We start from the raw sequence: 22,692 nt of genomic DNA on the forward strand, positions 1-22,692 counted from the left end.
AGTGTCACTTGTGTCACTCCAGCGTGCCTCCTGCTCCGCTGTAGCGCAGCTCTGGGCACTGCCTGGAGGCCTTCTCCTTGCTCTGTTAATGGGCCTTCGTCCTTTCTGACCACAAGTATGATGCACCTTTCTCCCTAGCTCGCTGGGTCAGTGGTTCAGAAGTGCTTGCAGTGGTAGCTGTTAGCACTGGTGGGACCCGAGGTTGCTCAGAACAGCACCCTGACCCCTCCGCTCCTTGCACTGCCTTGAGCCTGCCTCCAAACCCAGCTCCTCCTGACAGTCCTGCTCATTGGTGTCAATGGTTGCAATAACCTCCACTCCTGAATTCCCATCTCTGACAGGCAAAAGAATATTACTGGATGCTACAGCTTTTAAATGACCAAGGCTGCCCAGACACTTCTGTATCCAGAGGTGCCAGCTGACAATGAAAGAAAGCCCCACCATGATCAAAGACTGGCTGGCAGTGAGGAGAGCCTGACCTGGCCGGTGGATTTGAGAGGGGTTATTTGGTGTGACTCCCTGTGTCATTTGTCTGAACACATGCTTCAGGGCATGAGTCGCTTTGTCCTGACTTACTGTGCACCATTGACAGATGAAAACATGTCCCAGCACATGGGAACAGCCTGCCTGTAGTTTTTTCTGGTTTTATTTGTATGTGTAGGTATAGATATATTTCACCGTTGAAAGGGAGGTTATTCTGTTCACAAATATCATGTAAATAAATGCAACATATCCCTTGTTAATTCAGCCCGGTCAACCGGAATTGACAGGTACCCCCGAGGGCTATTTGATTTCTGGATGGTTTTACATTCTGAGGGAAGGGGTGGGGATTGGTTGGTTATTTTTTCCCCCCTTGTCTCTCCTATTTCTAATCGATCTGAATGTTCTGGAATACATATGCAAAAGCTTTCGAACAGGCATCATTTGGGAAAGTACAGAAGAGATCAGACTTCAGCCCTACAGCAGGAGGCTAAAGTGATGTAAACCAGCAAGTTTGTTAATGCATTGCTACAGTTCAGTAAGCCTGCAATGCTACTGTAGTTAAGGTGATATTTCCAGCTTTTGCAAGGTTAAATTCAAGGTTGGTGGAGGCATCCTACATTCATCAGGCAATAGAGATATCCCTGTCTGGCTACCTTTCCTTCCAGCGCATCTGTTCTGTATGCCTGAAAGGATGAGGTTTGTAGCATAGTTTAACAAGTTTGCTTATCTGTAGGCAGAAGCATTCATTATCAAAAGGCTTGAAATGGAAACCGCTGCTGTTGGCGTGTGTGTGATAGGGTAACCGATCCGTCTGGCGGAGGAGGGATCTGGTGCATGGCTGTGTACCTTCCTGGAGCAGGCAGCCAGACAGTGGGATGGTGTTGTGGAGCAGATGGGCTGGTGTGCAGCCAGGGTGGTTGGGCTTTCAGCTGCCGGGTCAGTCTGACCTCCTTGGGTAGCTCTGCTGTAGCACAGGTTCAGTGCAGAAGGCAGCCAATGTTGCTGGCCCAGGGCTGGCACATTCCTTGCCCTTGGCTTTCCGTTATATTTTTGTGTGGACACTGGGATTCCTTCGTTGTCAGCTGCGAAGAAGCTGTTATGGGGCGTTGGGAAGTTACTGGTGCTGTCAGCTGTCTGCTGGCTTTGCTTTCACCATCCTGTTCCAGTCAGTGGTTCTGGGCCAAACTCCAGCTTGCACCAAGCTTGGGTCAGAGGCTATTCTGTGTGGATGAGCAGGAGGTGAATGCTGAGATCTGGGCCAATTATTCGGTGTAGACCTGACCTAATTTGAATGATATCTCATGAGAAGGCACAAGAAGGGGTGTGAGAATTAAAGGGAATGGAGGGAAGAAGGAGGTGCTGGTGTGTATGCACCTGTAGTTGTGCAAGTTATTGCAAATCTTTACACTTTCCATGTCTGTGTTGTCCGTGGCAGAGATGTCAGTTGAAGAGGTGGCCATATTTCTCAAGTTTTGCTATTATATTGCTGCAGTAAGGGCAGCCTTCCCTGTAGTTGTAGTTAGTGGATCTAGTGTTTCATCAGAGCCCTGTGCCCTTCTTCCCCATAGGTAAAGTAGCCAGTGATGGTGGTCAGTAATAAGCATGAAACGAAGGGCTTGCACTAGTGCACAGCTCTGGTAAAACACTGTTAGAGCCACCTATCTCCAGCACAGACACAGCAGCAGGTCACAGTCCCCCAGCCCCATCCCAACAGAGGATGTAGCCTGCCTGATGGAAAGATGGGACCTGCTTCCCATGGTCACCTTGTGCTTCAGAGCAGTTTGGTTTTTATGACCTGTCCAGGCTTAAGTCCTCTGGATTTTTCACAAGAGCAAGGACCATTTGTGGCGTGAGTTGTCATTGATGTACTTCTGGGATCAACAGCTTATTTCATTAAAAGCACTTTGGAAACCATCAGCCAGCAAAAACTCGTAGGTGCTGCTGAGCTGGGAGGAAGATGAACTGTGCAAAATGCTCTGCAAGTGTTGGATTGCTAATTCTCTGAGAAACGCCATTTCATCAGCTGAATCGTTGCTCTAATGTGCTTATTGCCAGGGGAGCTGCTTATTCCTTTAAGCTTTTGGTGCAGCAGAAAAAAGAAAATATACATAAAGAAGAGAGTGTGAATGTCTCCTTGCCTTCAGGCAGTTCTGTATCCAGAAGTAGCTGTAATTATTATAAAAAAACAGAAAGAAAAAATATATCTGTGATAACATTGCGTGGCTTGAATGTTTGAGATGCTAATGGTGACTACTTGAGCATGAAGGATAAGAGATGCAGGAGAGATAAGGAAGGATTTCTTCCTATTAGATTGTAATGACATTTTTTAGTGTGAAGTGATAGAGCTCCCTGCATCTCTCACTTTGCTTGCTCTGACCTTGCTGGGTTTTGCTTTGGTTTACAGCTAGAAGCATATCCAGGCTACTCGGGGGTATGTGGTTAGTTCCCTGTCATGACTGGAGTATGTGACACGAGCCACTGGCTCCCCAGTTCCCTGGGTGTCATGGTTTAATCCCAGCCAGCAACTAAGCAGCATGCAGCCGCTCACTCACTTCCCCCCCACCCAGTGGGGTGGGGGAGAAAATCAGGAAAAGAAGTAAAACTCATGGGTTGAGATAAGAACAGTTTAATAGAACAGAAAAGAAGAAACTAATAATGATAACACTAATAAAACGACAGCAGTAACAATAAAAGGATTGGAATATACAAATGATGCACAGTGCAATTGCTCACCATCTGCCAATCGATGCCCAGTTAATCCCCAAACGGCGATCCCCCCACCCCCACTCCCCCCAGTTTATATACTAGACGTGACATCACATGGTATGGAATACCCCTTTGGCCACTTTGGGTCAGCTGTCCTGGCGGTGTCCCCTCCCAACTTCTTGTGCCCCTCCAGCCTTCTCGTTGGCTGGGCATCAGAAGCTGAAAAATCCTTGACTTCAGACTAAACATTACTTAGCAACAACTGAAAATATCAGTGTGTTATCAACATTCTTCTCATACTGAACTCAAAACATAGCACTGTACCAGCTACTAGGGAGACAATTAACTCTATCCCAGCTGAAACCAGGACACTGGGGATTAAAGGTATCCTTCTGCCTTGGGTGGTCTGTAGCACTGTCCCAGCAGACTTACTCCAAAATGTCCCTTGGTTCAGACCTCGGCTCACCTCACCCCGTGCTGGTGGGCAGCAGTGCCATCTCTTTGTTTTTTCAGGCACTTTAAGCAGAAAAAAGCACCCAAAAGTGGTAATTGTGCTGCATGAGTTGAGCACTGCCCAATGGAGAGGCAGCCGCTGGGCTCAACAGCAGCGTGGCCAAGAGCTGGGCAGCACCGCTGCGCTGAGACTTGGGATCAGGCCCCGTGGCAGAGGACTTGGTTTAGAGACTGTCCTGCACTGCTGCTGTTGTTGCCTGCCTGTCCCTCTGCTCTGAGTGTCACCTCTCAGCTGTGGGAGACGCTCGCTGCCCTGGCACACACCTCGTACAAGAACCTGTTTGCAAACCAGTGCCCCACATGTGCCTGTTGCGTGGCCAGGGGCAGCGCTGTAGCTGTGCTAATATTAAACACACTTGGAGGTGGGTGCCAGTGCCACTGTGGCAGCAAAGCCCTCAGCATGGCCTTACAAAGCCTGCCCTGGAAGGCTGGGCTGATGTTGAGGCAGCTCTGACGGATCCAGCACCCCTAGCAGCTGTGACTGTGCTGCTCCCAGTACCTCAGTTAATGCGTCGTAAGCTGGCTCTGCCTTCCTGTGAGCTGTGCTCGCATGTTTGCAGGTTGTCTAGACATAAGCCAGTGGGGTTTCCTTGGTAAGCAGGAGGAGGATGAGCCCTGCGAGCCTCCTTAAGTGTTGTTTTTGTTGTATGGTAGCAGTAATGGCAGGGAAATAGCTGTCAGCATGGGTGAAACCTTCTCAGCCACTCGTGCAGCTGTGTGCTGAATCGTACTGATGCAGAGTAATTCTTGTCTGAAAGTGCTTTTTCTAATGGTAAAATCGAATCTGTCAACAGGTAATTTCATAAACCCAGAGAAAAGAAATCCCATGCAAGAATCAACTCGGAGCAAATGCCTTACTGATGATGGCATTTTTTTCCTTCATTTCCTGCTACAGGAGGCGGCAGATGTTTCAGCGTTGAAATTGAAATTAAAATTGTGACCTTGATCTTCCACATGCATCTGCGTTGTACACGCAGGAGTTGCCTGGGGCTGGACACAGCCCTGGTAAGGCATAGGGGAGGAGGTGGGGACTGCGCAGCATCTGTGCTACCATGAGCCTGGGAATACCTGGTACTCCTCAGCAAGGTGCAGGGGGGTTACCTTGCCTCAATGTCCTCACTTTCCCCGCCCAGAATAACGGCCCTTCTGCACAGCCTTGCTTGCTGCCTCTGTTTTAGGATGGTGTTAAGACAGCTGTGCATTTAGCAGCTTGGAGTGATCCCAGCTCTCCCTGATATTAGCCCCTGAGGTATGTTACAGCTTCTCACTCTGAGCTTCAGCCTGGCAGCAGAACAGGGGGAGAGTTGAGGCGGGAGGAAACATAAAGTGGAAATGTAACCAAAATGCACTCTTCTGGGACAAGACTTGCACAGAAGTGTTGATCATATGTGTACAAACCTGCTTAGCTGAGTGGAAAAGCCCAAGCAGAAGGGCTTGGTCCAGGAAATGGTGTGTTGGGGGTCTGTTCCCAGTGGGGCCCAGGATCAGCGCTTTCCATCATGGCAGGATGAAGTCACAGTGGTCGGAACCACTGGAAACAACAGCCTGGTCACAGTGAACATGTTTAGCTCCCTCTTTGGAGAGCACAGCTTGGCTTGTGCTTCACTGTCATCCCGCAGTCTCCCTCCCACCCCACAGCTGTGTCTGGAGCGTGGGCTTACGGTGTGGAAAAGGTGCCCTCAATAGGATGGCAGCGGGTGCGGACAACGCCGTGCTTGGGGCAGCTGGCATGATGGTGCCAACCTCACCCAACACCACCTCTCTGGTGTGCCCTGTCACGGGAGGCAGGAGGCCCTTGGGAAATAGTGTGCAAAATAGTCTCCCCTCTTATCCCTAAGCCCTTAACATGGAGTGACTCAGCCTTTGCTTCATCCTGGCAAGCAGCTTATTGCTCTGTTTGGCTCCTGAACACTTTCTCTCCGCTCCTCCTTCCTGCCTCCCTCATCGCTCCCCAGTCTGATCAAACTGAGCCCCCTGCCTGTGAGCACTCGCTTTATTTCTCAGCTATTCCCTAAATCTGCAATTTGTCAATAAGCCAAATGCTCCAAGAGTGGTTATTTCTCTGGCCCCTGCTGCTGCCACACTTTTCCCAGCAGCCTAAGTTTCTATTGCGATTTCCACAGGGTTTATTCAGAGAGGCGTAGGTATCAGTTGATTAAGAAATGCAATTAAGCCCTCAACAACCCAGCTTTCTGGGATTGCCAGCAGCGACATATTTTTTAAGTAGTGCTTAGGTTTCTTCACACAGCTTGTGTTTGTGGGAAGGTCTTTCAGACTTTTACTGCTTGGGGCTGTATTCATTGCTTTCTGCTCCTTGAAGACTAGGTTTGCCTGGTACGTGTATAAACAAACCGGCTGACACAGCAGCATGTCAGGTTTATAGGGAGAGGGAGTATCTCTTACTCGATCTGATGATATCGGGGTGGGCAGAGCAGCTTCTCAGCTTACCAGCCCATTGGGATAGTGTTAAAGGGAAATGTAAACGTCTTGATATAGAGCTACCCCTTGTGTTGCTAACTCCAGTGAAGTGCTGGCACCTACATTTGTTGTTTAGGGACTTGTAGGGAGAGAGGGTTGCCATTAGCAGTGTATTTTGACCCTGATCTGTGATTGCATGCACTTGCTGCATTTATGCTACTCGTATTTTTCCCAAAGTTGGGGAATTTTTGAAAGATACGGCCGTGGTGTGGTGAAGAAGTTGCAGTAGAAGGGAAGCCCTGAATGTCGTTAGACAAATGGGGAGAAAAGAGAAGGACTTTGGAAAAGTTTAATATTTTTCTTGTTCTAATAAAACCCAGTGAAATGTTCTATAAAGTAATTGTTCTATGTCCAGAGCAATGTTTTCACGTAAAGAAAAAGTTAAACTGCCCTTGATTTTGACAGGTGAACGTTCTGTTGGATGGGTACAATGCCCGCTCTCCTCTCCAGCCTGAAGCGTGAAGGTCTCTTTATGGTTCCTTTACAATGCTTCAATCCTAGAATTGTTTCCAGCGCTTTGTGCACTTCAAAGCAGGGGAGGGACTAACCCAGGGAACATCAGTTTTGTGCAGCCCTAGACAAGGACGCTGATACAGGTAGTTAATGTCTTACAGTTCTCACTCTCTGGCTTTCCACAGTACAGCTGTTTCTGGAGTGCGGGGAGCAGAGGGCAGCAGCGCCGTGCTGAGAGCCTGCCTGTGTTGTAGCACATTCGTGGGATCACCCCAGCTTTAGCCTGCAGATCCATAAAACACATGCAGCTGATGAGGCATTAATGCAGTTGCCAGCCAGCTGTGATACAGGTATAGAAAAGTAGGAGCTGTTTTGGCATACATTTCTTAAAGTACAAAACTTTGCAGTGTATTGTCCTTAGGTAGATTTATGTCCTGCTGCTTATTTCTGTTTTGCTGCTGCACCACCACCAAGATAGAAAATGGGTTTTAAATACCAGCCTCTCTAAGGCTGGGTTGAACTCCCTGTGTGATGCTGTGTCCTCTAGAAAGGCAGGTTAATTAGTGACTTGAAGCTGGAAATGACTTTTCCATCCAGATAAATGTGCAAGCTTTTGATTTGACTGCGATGAAGAGTTTTAAATATAAAAGCCATTCACAGTCTGTTTCTGGTTGTTTCTATCAGTGTGAAACACATTTTGGCTTTTCCCATTTGTTTTATTCCTGCTGTCTGCTTTTCTCCAGAATTGACTTAAAACTTGGGACAAAAGCAAAAATACCCTGGAGTTATTCATTTAGGAAATGTCGTGCAGTGAGTGAACAAAGGCCATTTTAAATTGAGAGTCCTCAAGGGAGCTAAACACAGGCTTGCTCATTCACTCTAAATTCTCACCTGAACTTTCATATATCATCAGGCCCTCTGAGTAGGAGAGGTTGGAAGGAGGCAGATGGGAAGCTGGCTAATAGCTTTGGCGTACCTTGCAAAATCAGCCCCGCAGCCAGCATTTGGTGGGGAAAACAGCTGTCCAGGTGCTGCGTGGTACTTCAGCCTGTCAGAGGTTTGTGGAAAATATTAAACATCTGTTGCAGTATGTGCTGGCTGTTCTGGGCAGGATAGATGGAAAACCTGTCCTAGCATTATTAATTAGAGATAACAAGGCGCATGGCTGTGTGGAGGAGTCCCGAGTGCCTTCTGTGCCTTGGGCAGGCAGGGTGCCTGCGTAGGGTGTCCTGCGAAGCTGCTGTCTGCACAGAGCAGTGACTGCTGCAGGGGCGATGGCTGGGCTGGTGGAGCTGTGCGAGGACCAGCCTGGGCTGTGTCGGGGTCTTTCCCGCTGCAGCCTGTGCCTCTGTGTCGCTGGTCTTGTTGCTTGTTCTCTGTACCCTCTCCTGAGGGGAGTGTGCCTGGAGTGGCCCCTTGCAGTCACCGCTGCTAAAAGAAGGGCAGAGAAATGGAGCTGGGCTATTTCCCGGTCTGGATGGATATGGGTCACTGCTGTGTTAGTCACATTTGCACAGGGCACGGGCAGGCAGAGGGGAAATGCGCAGGCGGTGCTGACTGGCACTGCTCCATCAGTGGTGCTTTGGGGATTTCTCTTGGCTAGGTATCTAGCCCAGAGATGCACCTGTAAAAGGAGAGCACTGAAAACTGCTGCAGGTCAACTCTTCCTCTGGTTTATGGTTGTAATCCTCCCAGGCCACGCGTGCTGCCCCTCACATAGCTGAGCCCTCTCAGTCCACCAGAGCTGGCATTTTCTTCTCGTATTCCCCGCTGCCTCCCCTGTCCCACAGGAGCTGCCCTGTCTGGCCAAGGGACACGGCGGGTGTACAGCTATCCTGCATTCCAGCTGGCCGTGTCTCTTACCTCTCCCTTCACCTGCACATTTCCCTCTTTGTGTTTCTGAGGATTGCAAAACAGGGACAGAAGGGCCCCTTTGGTGCTGCTGTGTCACCCTGTGTCCTGTGACACCTGGAGCTGGTGTCAGGGGAGGTGTAGTGGTCCTGAGCAGCCTGGCCTTCCGCCAAAGAGTTTACAGCAGCTCTGTCTGACCCTGAGGGTGTTTGCCATAAACTGGAGTGAAACCTGTAGCTTGCTTTATTAGTTGATGTTGGTAGTTGCTAATACTGGAGGCTAGGTTCCTGTAGGACAGACAGGAGGAGAAGGGCAGTATCCAGCAGAGCTCTGGCAGTCCTTTGTCTGGCTGGCACCTTAGCTGGACTCCAGCCTGCAGAATGGTTTCTCAGACCTTGTCTAAGCTGTGTCTCCTTTCCTGAGGCCCAGACCCCTCCTGAAATAACATTACTTGCTCCACTTGAGGCATTAACCTTCTTCCATGCCAGTGCTTTACTTCCGGATTTGTCACGTGGGTCCTGGATGTCATTCCATCATCTTTCTCTCTTCTTTCAAGTTTTCCTTTGGAAGAGCCAGACTTCCACACCTTCTGCACGTGATCTGTCCTCTCACTCTGTTTGAACCTCTGCATTATTGAAAAACAGGAAAAGACAAAACAAACCCAAATCACGGATGTTGCATGTTCTCTGTGCTTCACTGGAAAATGCCCCCCTTGGTAGAATCACCCTGTCTGTCCCTGCCGTGCCTGTGGTTAGCCATGCTGCTCTCTGGGCATGCACAGGGCATTGCCCACCTTGCCATGTACCCCTAAAGCATCCTTTGAGCCACAGCCAGCCCTGACCATTTGTCCAGGCACGGGGAGACAGACAAGCCTAGGGAGCCACAGGAGCAGCTAAACCTGCTCTCCCCCCTCCTCTGCATTGCTACAGGAGCCAGCCACTGCAGGGAGGGGATATCCCTGGTTTAGAGCTCCGCCTGGGGCTGCAGTTTTCTGGAGGCATCTACAGAAGGGGCTCTGTTCCTGGCATGTGCGCTGCTCACTAGGGCACCAGTGGGAGAGCTGGTGGCAGCAGCGGGGACGTGGCTGTTGTCAGAAGCATGGAGCTGAGACTGCTTTTGTGCAGTACTCAGACACCACGTCAATGACTGTTCCTATTCCTCTGCAGGTGAATCTGGTCCTGAATGAAGGGAAGTCCCTGGGCCTGATGATCCGAGGAGGGGCCGAATATTCCCTGGGCATCTACATCACTGGTGTAGATAAAGGCTCTGAAGCAGAGAGCACTGGCTTGAAGGTAAGAGTGACCCCAGAGTGGGCTGGGGCAGGAGGTAGAGCTTCACATGCTGTGGCTGCGGAGCCACATCAGCACATAACTGCTGCTGTTCCTACCCCTCTGCCCCCAGCAAAGCAGGGTTCTCAATGGAGAGGTGAGAGTTGCATTTCTGGAGATGGCTTTTCAGGGCAGGTTCTTTGGATGTTTTGGATACTAAGCCTAGAGGGAGCAAGGTGGTTGTGCAGAGACAAATGCAGCCTTGCAACTTCTGGAGTAGGTTGTACTTGCCTTCTGCCTTAGCACACCCCCACACCTGATTTTTCCCCTTTGAGATAGCCTGGGGATGTTTTTGGTGTAGATATCTAAGAGTGCAGCCCAGACCTGGCAGGTGAAGAAAGTCACTCTCACCTCCCTGAGCTAGCAGGGAAGAGTTTTCTATTAAAGATCCTGGTCCCGTGCCCTCTTCCTGCGTCTCATATCCAAACCCATTATGTTTGGAGCTAATGTTTTGCCCAAGGTGCTCTTAGCCTGCCTGCAGGGAATGTGTTTAGCTGCTGCGATGAGAGGAGGCCAGGCTTGCTGCAGTGGGAGCAGGTGTGCTAGTTTCCTCCTGCAGCACTGGCATTCACAAGGATCATGTCTTAACAAGCAGAAACAGCAGGATCACCCTCGGGGATAGAGCAGAGCTGATCTATCACCAGCGTAACTTGGTGCGACCTCCAGCTACATCAGGCTTCCTCCATAGTCAAACAGGTTCCTAGAGGATGCTCTGTGGTTTGGCTGGGCCCTCCTGAGGCTGCACTGGTCCAGAGTTGGCTACAGTTTTGCTGCGGACCTCTTGTAAAGTGAGATCCTGCATCTCTTTTATCTCACCATGTACACATGCACACACATCACCTCCGAGCTCCTCCAGCTTTCCCACTGTACCAGGTCTCAGAACAGGACGGGACATCCTGGGACCTCAGCTGTTCCTGGAAGGGGCATTGGGGTTTGTTGTGGTTTAACCCCAGCCAGTAACTAAGCACCACACAGCTCACTCACTCCCCACCCCACCCAGTGGGATGGGGGAGAGAATCAGGAAAAAGAAGTAAAACTCGTGGGTTGAGATAAGAACAGTTTAATAGAACAGAAAGGAAGAAACTAATAATGATAATAATAACAATAATAAAATGACAATAATAATAAAAGGATTGGAATATACAAAACAAGTGATGCACAATGCAATTGCTCACCAGCTGCCAACCAATGCCCAGTTAGTTCCCGAGCAGCGATCCCCCTAGGCCAACTCCCCCCAGTTTATATATTGGGCATGACATCATGTGGTCTGGAATATCCCTTGGGTCAGTTGGGTCAGCTGTCCCGGCTGTGTCCTCTCCCAACTTCTTGTGCCCCCCCAGCCTGCTCACTGGTGGGATGGGGTGAGGAGCAGAAAAGGCCTTAACTCTGTGTAAGCACTGCTCAGCAGTAATGAAAACATCCCTGTATTATCAACACTGTTTTCAGCACAAACCCAAAACATAGCCCCATACTAGCTACTGTGAAGAAAATTAACTCTATCCCAGCCAAAACCAGCACAGTGTCAAAATTTTATATGTTCTAGGATGTTCACCAGTACAATAAGTTGAAAAGGGAGCCATTGGACTTCAGGTGTATCTCTGTGCTGCTCATGAATGGGGCATGTTTGAAACTCAAACTCCTCAGGCTGTAGCGTTTTACTTCATCACTCAGGGTTTCTTTTCTGGTGTGTTTTTTCTCTGCAATCTCTGCAAAGGGCTCTGCAACCACATTGTGCCCTTTTTGCTTCCTCCAGAGCATCCCGTGGGCTCTGAGAGACAGTTCTTTCCCTGCTCCTTGTGTCAGTCAAGACTCAATGGATGTTGAACTCCCTAACATTCTCTCAATCCCTTGAAATGGTGCTGGACTGCTGAGGATCGAGGGGTAATCCATTCTGATCCCTCTCTGTATTGTGAAGAGGTACATTTCTCCCTTGATCAGCCCTGGAGAGTTTAGGGCTAAGCCTTCAGCTTTGCTCCAGTGGCCCCATAAAGTCACTTAAATCTGTCAAGGCTGGTACCATGAAGTGGGTGGACAGTCTGGTGGAGAGGGCTGTGATTTGGGCTGGGACAGATACCATCCCATCCCTCGAGTTGCTTTGGCACAAAACTCTGGGCCCATCTAGCTGGGCACTGAGGTCACCAGGGTTCCTTTTATAGACAGAGGAGAAAGAGGGAGACACTTTCAGGGGTAATGCAGCTACTTCTGAACTTAGCTGTCTGCTGCAGGCTCCTGTTTCTCTCTGCTGACTCATTTTGACACAGAACAAAAATGCCAAACTTGGAGGTTTGGATCAATCAGAGCCTTAATCTCTCTCTCGGTCTCCAGCAGGGAAATGGGGTTTTGGACCCTGCCCTATGAGAGGGTCACTTGGGCACTAGGGACAAGGAGCTGTGGGAGCATCCTAGGGAGATGGCTGAGTGTTTCTCAGGGCAGCAAGCAGTGAAAGCTGCTGCTGGAAACTCCCTGCAGACCATCCTTCTCTCCCAGAGCATATATTACTCCTCTGGGCTGGCCACCTTGCAGCTGCTCTGCCTGCACACCCGACCAGGGTACATAGCTGTCTCCCAGGGATGTCAGCGTGTGCTTGTTCATTAGCGCAAGGTTGTGGTGAGGGGCAGCAGGGACAGTGCTCTGGGACATGAGGATATCAAGACGGAGATGATAAGAGGCACAGGACAATTTGTTTCTGCCTAATAGAGCTGGAAAGAGAGGGACAGGCTCGAGCTGCCCCGGGCGTCACACGGGTGACTTTGCTGAGTCAGAGGACCCACCATCTGAAGCAAGCCTCTTTGTCCCCAGCACCGGCTGACCCTGTGCCAGAGTGTCAGACTCTATCTCATAAACACCAGAAGCCTGAAAGATTAAAGGCAGGAAAAGAAAAAGAAGTTGCATTGTTTTCCTAAGGTTCTTTCTGTTTGATTCATGTTTAGTGCTTCCATACTGCTCCAAATCCCTCTCTTCACTGCATGGGGAAAATTGCTGCTTTTCTTGGTTCAGTCTACCTGCCAGTGAGCTCAGCACAGCTAATGTCGCACTGCAAACTCACACACCCAGGAACAGTAACAGCAGCGTAACACACAGCTTTATCCCTCCACCTCTCATTTCATGCCTGCTAGGAAGGCAAGAAAATGATCACATGCACGCTGCAGTCGAAGCACATGGAACGGTGCGTGCTGCTCCCCTCCGTCCCTGCCAAGCAAGGTCCCTGCGCCATGGCAATTGTTTGCACACCAGAGTCTCTGCTTATTGATTCTTTATATCTCTCGCCTTGCTGTTCTGTTTTCTAGTAACTGATTTGTACGTGCCAGCAGGCCGATGCTTTTCTGAATGTTGGGCTTTATGTGATTTCAGATACTCACAGACACTTCCCACCCTGATTTGTGTATGCTGCAGGCCATAAATTTAGAACTGCTTGGAGGTTTGGAGATAAAGAAAGGCCTTTTATGTTCTGCTGTTAGACATGGTTGGGTGTAGACTGCATCCACACGCTTCCTACACTGCTCCAGGTGTTGGTGGAAGGGATATGATACCATGAGGAGGGATGAACTGGTGGGTAAATGTGATTTCCACATAATTTGTTGCTCTCTGAAGTAGAAAAATTGTGGGTTTGTTCAATGTGGGCTCAACCCAATCTTGCTGGAGTTGATGGGAAGGTTCCTGTTGACTTCCCAGGCCGTGAATTCTTCTGTGGGTTTTGCTGCTTCCACTGCATTTGTTACCAGAATTGTTTATAAGTTGATTCTGCCAGCCTTTCATTTTAGGGAAAAACTTCTTGCATCCACGACACCAAATCAGAACTTTCGAATGTTTTCTTAAAATGTTTTGCATTTCCCTTAAATTTTGATTAAGAATGAACAGTGTGGTGTTGAAAGCCAGTCAAAACCAAGGAAGTTTCTTCAGGCCTGAAAGCTAAGATGGCTTTTGCCTGCTACAGAAACGGGGGCTGTGGTCCTGAGAAGTGGGTCCCAGAGGAGATCTAGCTCTGCTGATGCCAGCTTGGGTACTGCTGCTCTGCTCCCTCCAGCTTCACGGCCACGAGGCAGAGCGCTCTGCAGGTGCCAACAGAAAACAGGCTGGATGACTGCAGTCAGTCAATAATTAAATATTCATACTCTTGGCCTTGGCCTTCTTTATGTTTATTCATTCATGAAACTTCTGACAGTGTGTTCTTTGGGCATGTTTTAAAATATGCTGCCTCGGTGTAAGTTCTCAGGCTGAAAAAGTGCAGGTTAGCAGAGGACTGCAAAAGAGGAATGTGAGCCAGTCTTGTTTGCTTTTGGCTTCTGTCCTTCCTGCCTCCTTTGTGATGTTTGCAGCGATGCCGTGCAGGAGCTGAGCTGCTTGTGCTGGCATTCATGGCTTTGCTCGTCCGGATCTCTTCCTCATTCATTTTTTCTTGGTGGTGTATTTTGTCAGGATTTTTTTTTAAGCCAATTTTTTGTCCTCTCCTTGACCTTTACATCAGAAATAGCAGATTTTAAGTAGCTTTCTTTGAACAAACAACTCAATATTGAGTTCCCAGCACAAAGGCTGGGGTAAAAAGAGGCTACCACGATCCATGTATATCCATATACAAGAGAAGGAGAGAAAAAGAGAGATGGTAAATGGGAAGAGGTGAGTGATTTTACATCATTGGTGACAGTCATGAAGCTGCCTCTTGAAAACTGGCTTGTATTTTGAGGTCTGCAAAAGGCAAAGATACTGAAAAAGAGAAGATAAAAAAAGAGCCTTATGCTGCCTTGGAGTCTGGGGAATAAGCTGTATAGTGAGAAATTCAATGAGGAGGTGCATGGTTGTGGTACGCAAGATGTAACCTTTCCACTGGAGGCAGTGTGGAGTGGTCCTCCCAACGATGTCACCTTTATGGGGACAGATGTTGCTTAAATTGCTCCTCTTCTGGGAGGCTAGCAGAAACCTCCCCGCAGCAGTGCCAAAACCACCGCCTACCCCAAGAGACAATCTTCTCTCCTTGTATGCTTTCATTTCCAGTCTGTATCTGCTTTGTTCCTTGTATTTGTTTTGCAAGGTGTTTGGGGAAAAGAACATGTTTTCAGACAGCACTTGGCACCTGCTATTCCCTTACCTTGCTCCCAAATCTGTCTCTGATCCTTCCAACAAGCTGTGTTGGCCTCATTGGACGTAGATCAACTCCCCCAACCTGCTTCCCTCCTGGGGAAGCTGAGTACCTCCTTATTTTTCTGCGAGTCTTAATTTGGTCATTTCCAAATTGATTCATACTTTTTCCTGCCCATATTTTTAATTTGTTACGGTCTGCTTTTGCTAATTATTTGTGCTAGAGAGAGACTCCTTCTACTTTAGTGGTATCCGCAAGTGTAATTTAACCTCTCTTCTAGCACATTAGCGGCATTAAATAAGACTAGTACTAGCGCCAAACCATTTGGCATCCTATTAGCCCTGTTATTCTCAGCTCAATTTGGTGTCATTTAACATTAACTTACGTTTAAAATCTCTCACCTATTTTTCTGTCTGTGTGACTGAATTTCTCCCAGAGCCAATTTTGATTATTTTTAAGAGACTTTAGGTGCTCAGAACCCTTGTCTTAAGTCCATTAAGTTTCTCTTGACTGCACTTCCCTTTCCCATGTTATTCTGTCTCCAGAAAGAGAAGGAGCCAAGCTTGTCATCGAGCTGTGTTATTTCTGAACTCTGCTTCTTGTCTGCAGTCTATCACCTTTTACATGTCACGTTCAGTTCCTGCATTTCAGGGTAGATTTTTCCCTAGGAAATGAGAATAGTCCCATTTTCAGAAGTGGTCAGGTACTCAGCAGGTCCTATTGTGTCCACCCACCATTAGCTGAGCACAACTGAAAACTTGCTCCTGAAATATCCAGGGCAATAATTTTTCTGTGTTTTATTATAACTTTTTTGTGTCTTATTATTACTTCTTTTATTCTGTGCTGGTTTGGAGCTGTGCATACAGCAAATAATTTGCCAGGGTCAACGTTTATTTTAATCGATGATTCTTTTGCATCTCTGCAGTCTTTTGTTACCTTTCCAGTTGTCCTTGACTTTGGGGAAGAAAAATAATTATTATCTATGTTAATTAGCAAAAAATCCTCTCCAGCTCTAACAGGAGCCTATCACCAAGATAGGCTGATTTGCAGGCATTTGGGCTGTCCAACAATTCCCTTATCTGACCTTCACCAGCAATTATTTTTGCAAGGTCTTTCTTTTCCCCCTGCATGAGGTGCTCAAACTTATCCAAGTATTTTTTGTCTGGTTGTTCTCGCCTGGTGTTAATATTCTGGCAGCACCAGACAGACGTGGTCTTTTGCTGGGCACTATACTAACAGAGCACAAGAGACCAGAGACCCGTGAAGGACTTTGAATAAATGTTGAGGCAGTGATGAAGGACAGACACAGACAGATGAAGTAGCTTGTCCAGGGCCCCTCTGGTCTTCCTGATACTGCGAGGGCTTGCCAGGTTCCTTTTGGTTCACTCTTGAAAGGAGAAACTAAAGAAAGGTTATTAAATCTGTATAACTGTCTTGAACAAAAAACCATGGAAGTTCAATCCCTGATATGGAAAACTGTTAAAGATTCATAATTGCAATAAAACTGTCTAATTGAATTTGGATTTTCATTGTTTCAGTGCTGCAGTGAGCTCGGTGCTCCTTATTTTAGCAGCAAAATCCACTCCAGTGGATTGCCCAGTGAATTAGAAAGACCCGAGAGATGATACTCATTACACCTGAATGTGTGTTTCTCTTGGCAGTTTAGGCACTTTCATAATTTTCCCTCCCTGTTATGTTGGTGGGCAGCAATTTTCCGATTGTTGGTTTAAAGCTGACAGCTCAAAGAGAGCCTGAGATATTTGTGGAGTGTGATGGTCGGGAATGTGGTCATTTGTGTCGTTTGCCTTCCCTTGGGCTGCCTTCCTCCCTCCCTCCCTTCCCATTTCTTCGTCTCTGTGGATGAGCTCAGGTGGAGCTGGCTGCCTCTGGCTCTCTTTCTGCAGCTGGTTCACAGAGGTGAGGTTGGCTCCAGGCTGTCTTTCTTTCAAACCAGGGAAGTTTCACATCCCTAGCATATGATTTTGGCAACCAATCTGTGCTCCGCAGTCTGCTGGGGTAGGTGTGAGTATCCCACCCTGACACAGCTCTGCTCTGTGCTCTCTCCCCTCCAGCCAGCCGGTGCAAAGGGCCACCATCCCCTGGTCATGACCTGCCAAGTCCGACCCGTGCCCAGTGCTGTCTCTCGTCCTTCCACAGGGAAAGTCAGAGAAAGGGAAGGCCAGCCAAGAGCAGGCAGCTCTGTTTGCAGGACCTTGAGCATCTTACTGGAGCCAAAGCAAAAGATGGTGCAGCAGGACCTGGCCCGTGCCAACACCAGGGCCTTGCAGTGGCTGTTGCAATGCATCTCTCACGTCCTCCCTCTTCCCTTTCAGCTGCAGGCTTGCATCAGCCCAGCTTGAAGGCGTTGGCTCCCTTCTTGGCTGGCCATAGGACTGTGGGTTTATCTCTTACCTGCGTCATCTCTTTTGCCTTATTAGCTGTGCAGCCGCCCTGTTAACAGCAGTTATAAAGACAGCAAGCAGAGGGCGTCAGCTGACCCATGTGAGGACAAAACTTAGGGGCCCTGCCTGACAGTCGTGTTGGTAGGGACTGGGCTCTCCTGTGCTGCCACAGCCCTCGCTATGCGCCAGCCCCTCTGTGTGTCACAGAGGAAGGAACTGTCCCCAGAAGAATGAGGCAAATGTGCTCGAGGTCACTGGATGGAGCTGAACACAGAACCAAGCTCTGCTGCAGCCAAGCTGTGTCTGGACTCATTGATCTTAAAGGTCTTTTCCAACCTAAACAATTCTGTGATTCTGTGGTGCTCTTGCTCCAGATCCTTTTCTCCTATCAATGCCACTCAGAGCATCCTTCCAGCCTCGCTGAGCATCCTCTGTCCTTTCATCAGAGGGAAGGGTAAATAGGAGCCCTTCTCTGGCTTCTCATTATTGCCAGCATTATTTTGTATAGCTCCATCAAGCTCCCCACACATTATCTCTTCTCTAAATTTAACAGACCTAATCTTTTGATCTGTCCTTTCACAGGCACCTTCATCTGCTCTAATCATTTTTGCTTCCCTTCTCTAGAACTCTTCTCTCTGCGTCTCCTTGCTGGGCAGGCAGAGATGTAACCAGGGAATGCACTCACAGCGAGGTCACACATTCACTTGGATATTGCCATTACACTAGTTTTAGAGCTATTCTATATGGTTTTTACCATGGTTTCCCATCACGTGTTTTTATTGCAGGCTTACTTGATCATTCTCACAGCTGCACCCTCAGCAAAGTGGTCCATGAGTTGTTGATTATAGACTTTTGCCTGTGTCCTCTCTGGTCATTCAAGAGGCATCAGTCGCATCTCAGCCAGTGGCAAAGTCCTGCCTGGTTCTTCAAAGCACCTTTACCAGCCCCTTCTGCCACCTTTCTGCCACCTCTAGTCTGAACTAACCCAAATAGTTGAGTGTTGCTGGTAGATCTTGACTCCCTCCTGGGCTTACCCTCACACTGCTGCTGCAGGCATCTTAGGATTTTCTCCCCCAACTTCTGGATGTTCAATAACCCTCAGGTTCTCCTATTTCTTTGCATCTCTCTATTGCTTCTCAGAGAGATCCTGTGCCATCTCTCTCTCTGCATCCATTTTTGCAAGGCCAGAGGAGCACACAGGTCTCCATGGCCCTGCAGTGGACAGGGAGGGAAGCTGCTGTGCCTCCTTGGCACTTGGAAACTCTGCCTCTGTAATCCCTTAAATAGCCCGAGCAATACCCGTTTGCACAAGTGCCATGCAGTGGATTTGGGGGATTTCTTCTGCCCTCCTCTGGAAAGCAGGCTGGAGCAAGTGAAGTGCTCCTGGCGCTTTGTGCTGCTCTGAGGCCGTGCCACCTCTCTGCATCATGGTGGCCACCCACCAGTCCAGGACAGTCCTGGGGCTTCCTGCCACCCCACAGCAGCTGCCTGATCCTGTAGCCATGTGGGTAGTCAGATGAGAGAGCTGAACCAGCTGAAAGCTGACCCTGCAAGAAGCAGCCGTGAGTTTCACTCAGATTCGTTAACTGAGCCAGGTCACTACTGTGGGACAAGTGAAGGGAGGGATGCTTGTGAGTGCTGAGCTGGATAAGAAGAGCCAGACCCTCCCTCTTGGAAACAGCCTTGTGTTGATCAGCTAACGCTTTGACAGTCTTCACCTGCATGAAGGGGAGTCCCCAGTGCTCTGCAGCTTCTCTGTGCAGATCATGGGTCTAAGAGTTTCTCCAGGCTTCTGCGTCCTGGCTTGGATTTGCAGTGGGGCCGGAGTGCCTGGTGCCTGGCACCACGTGGGAGTGCAGGTCCAGGGCCCCTGTAAATGGCAGCTGGAATTTTCTTTAAGACTTATTTCAGAACAAAACAAAATGCAATAGGTAATTAAACTGCTGCAGTCTCCCTTTGAAGGCTGGGAGGAGCGTAATTCAAGATAATGGTGTTTTTCTTTGCTATTGAGCCAACTTTGCTCTACAGCAGTCTGTCTGTGAGGTGCCTTCGTGCCACAGGAATATAAAAAACCTGGCAGAAATGGGATGCTGAGACCACAGCACTGCAGAGTATGAGAGGGGCCCACGGGGCTGGACTGTGGCATCTGCTTTGATGGTAGCTCCCAGGCTAAAACCCTCTGTCTGAAATGGTCAGTCATGCTGCTGTTGAGGCGCTGGCTTATGCTCCCAGTTGCACCCTGCACCCTTGGCTGGTTACACTGCAGCTGGGACAGCTTCTCACCACTGGGTAACTGTCCCTGAATGTGGCTGCTGGCAGGGTCAGACCCTGCTCACAAAACACGGTCACCCAAGTAGGACTCTCAGGACTGGGATTAGCATCAGTTTCAGACAGACAGAGGCAGGTCAGTGGCTCTTGAGATGAGCACAGAGCCAGGGTCCTGCTGCCCCTGTTGCCTCTGATAGAGCTGGGCTAAGCTGTGTTCACTTCTGCCACCCAGGGACTCTCCACCAGCTCACTATTCTCCTTCGCTCTACTTGATTCTCATAAAGATCACTTCTCAGGTAGTCTGAACAGTGTCTGTCACACCACAGACCTCAAGACAGCCAGGGTTGTGATCAGGGGTCTCTTCTGGCCCAAGCAGCAGGAATTCTGTCTTGTCTTCCCCATTCTTGTGCTGGCTCTGCTGAGGATGTCCTCACAGGGATGCTGGGAGAAGCCACGGTCGGGTTTTATCAACACTGTATCTGACACTGTGGTATGGCCACTCTGCCCTCGGTTCCCACCAGCCCTTCACTGGATGCACTAGTGGAAGGGAAACATTGTCCCAGGAAGACAAAGTGAGAGCAGTGGATGCCTTGACAGGGGTCCTGTTAGCCTTGAAGCCTTGATGGTTGTAGGATCGACCATCTGGATGCCACAGGCATAGCAGCACAGGCTAGCAGAAATCGAGTGGGAGTGTGCACGGACGTTGCCCATATGTGTGGCAGTCCTGCTGCCACAGCCCCCGGCCTTCTTCCATCTCAGCTGGCAACACTGTGCCTGGAGAGTAGCTGATGCAAGCTCTGGCCCTGTGCTCTTGTGAGCTTCAGCATGGCTGTAGCATAAAACAGAGGCAATGTCGAAGTGCAGGGGCTGTACTGTGGTTTCTGGATCAGCTGCTGCCTCCTCGGACCAGCAACTGGCTTCCCTTCCTTGCTGGAGCAGTCGACAGATCTCTCATGCTTTACGCTGAGATGAGCATTGCTGGTGGTACTCCTGATGTCTGCTTTCACCCCAGCAAAGTTCTGGGTAGCACTGGGGGAAACTTGGGTGACAGCAGTCACAGCCCACCACACAGACTTGGCAGTGGTTAATCATGGCTTCTCACTGCAGTAAGAGTCTGGAGAATTAATCCCAGTCCTCTGAGGCTTCCTTAACCCAGTGACAGAATGAGATGGGCTGAACTGAAAGGATCATATTGACTCTCCATGTTGTTATCTTAAATTTAGAAATTCTCCCCCCTCCCTCTTTTCTCCTCTTCTCCTTCAACATGGAGGTGAGTTATTTAAAGGAACATCTCATTCTGCTTGCATTGCAGCATAAACAAACTTAAGACTGTGTTTTGACAGAGCTGAACAGAAGCCTATGGTTAAGCAAAGATATGAATGAGCAGTTTCAAAGATGTGGCTTATCAGAAACAAGGTGAATTGTAATACAGGAGTGAGGAGGAGTAGCACTGAATGCCCTAGAAGCAAAGAGAAAGAGGACCTGGGATGAAGGGGGAAATGCCAGACGAGTGCTGTGTCTTGAACATGGCCGGGCTGTCAGGGAAGCTCCTGATTACAGCAAAGGCCCTGGCCACAAAATGAAAGCTCTCGGGAGCAGCGGGGGAGGAAATAGAAGGAGAGGAGAGATGAAATCTAGCTGTCTCAGGTCCTACAGTTTACAGAGTGTTGGAGACTGTGGTGAGACACTCGAGTTGAACCCTCCCTGCTGCACGCAGAGATCTGAGGTTTGGGGTTTCTGCAGATGGTTCCTGGCCTCCCAGATCAGTGGGAGGGATTGGGGCTGGAGGTCTTGATATTCTTTGGGGGCTGTTTTAACCAAGTTGGTCTGCAGATCTAGTTAATGGAGGAGACTGGGCAGATTAGTCTGAGTTGGGATCCTAATCAGGCTCCTTTAGGCTTCACAGCCAGGTCCTGACCTGGCTGTCAGCTTGGGTGCTTGGTCTCCAGCCACCAGCAATTGGCCCCTCTCCCTCATTTTTCTTGGTCCCTCCAGTTGCCGTGTCCCTAGTTTGGTGGTGGGTTAGACTGAGTAGCTCCTCCCTGGTGGGAGAGGAAGGCATATTCCTAACAGGAAAGCCCCTAGGGCCTGCCAGGCTCACCCCATCCTGACTCTGCAGGTAGGAGACCAGATCCTGGAGGTGAACGGCAGGAGCTTCCTCAGCATCCCCCACGACGAGGCGGTGAAGCTGCTCAAGTCTTCCCGCCACCTCATCATGACGGTGAAGGACATCGGGAGGCTGCCCCATGCCCGCACCACTGTGGACGAGACCAGGTGGATAGCAAGCTCCCAGATCGGAGAGACCCTTGTCAACTCAGCAGGGTATGTGCTTGGTACACCCCGTGCAAGCTTGCTGTGTAGGTCTGTCAACTCAGAGCTCCTGTAGGGTGCACACAGTCACCCAGGGTGGGTGTGGAGCCCCAGCACGTGAAATGGCAGCAGCCTGATGCACTGCAATGTGCACGGGCAACCTGTTGATGGGAGCACCCCCGGTGCTCAGGTGTGTGGCCCCCATATCCAGTGCTTAGAAGACAGCATCTGTGGCCTGTAAGATGGATCAGGTCTGGACAACATGCTGCTGCCCCTTCCTTGTTCTCTCAGGTTAGAAGCTTTTAGCTTACAGGCACAGAGAGGAGAGTACATAACAGATCTTGTACCAGGCCTCAGGTGACGAGCGATGGGCATATGGCACCGGGTGCTCACTGATCTTCTCCCTCCTCGCAGGGCAGTGGGAGACCATGCTGCGGAGGCGACAGCCAGGGTAAGAGATATCAGGCCTTCCTGATGCCTTGTGAAAAAATCACCATTGTTGTCTCTTATTTTCCATGGGAGGGAGGGCTTTGTGCTCCTGATTATAAAAGGGATGCTAGTTTTATGAGGACTCTAGCCTTTCTCCTCCCCACCTCATGTTGTCAGCTGTGTTTCTACAAACAGTGACATAATGCGTACCCCCTCTTCTGTGCTGCTGGTGAGTTAGTTCTGCAGCACATCTGGTGCCTCCTAGCCTGGGAGCGATCACATTAATGGGCAAGGGGCAATGATCACACACAGGCAAGGACTGTGGGGACCTCCACTACCCTGCAGAGGAGACCATGATGTCTTCCACATGGTGGCTGTCTCTGGGTCCTGACAGTTC

At 49.4% G+C, this 22,692-nt stretch overlaps 1 protein-coding gene across 3 annotated transcripts in view; it reads left to right on the plus strand.

Annotated features, from left to right (window-relative positions):
- The window catches only part of WHRN (whirlin), a 57,638-nt gene that overhangs the window by 21,132 nt on the left and 13,814 nt on the right, over nucleotides 1–22,692 (plus strand). For 2 of the 3 annotated variants that reach the window (XM_052815535.1, XM_052815536.1), the window contains exons 3-5: nucleotides 9,651–9,776; nucleotides 21,676–21,878; nucleotides 22,281–22,317. In XM_052815535.1, the coding sequence (XP_052671495.1) occupies nucleotides 9,651–9,776; nucleotides 21,676–21,878; nucleotides 22,281–22,317 (366 nt within the window). The remainder of the gene's footprint in view (nucleotides 1–9,650; nucleotides 9,777–21,675; nucleotides 21,879–22,280; nucleotides 22,318–22,692) is intronic. The other variant, XM_052815537.1, reaches the window with a different exon arrangement.

Source organism: Harpia harpyja, chromosome 19, assembly GCF_026419915.1.
Source record: "Harpia harpyja isolate bHarHar1 chromosome 19, bHarHar1 primary haplotype, whole genome shotgun sequence".
NCBI lineage: Eukaryota > Metazoa > Chordata > Aves > Accipitriformes > Accipitridae > Harpia > Harpia harpyja.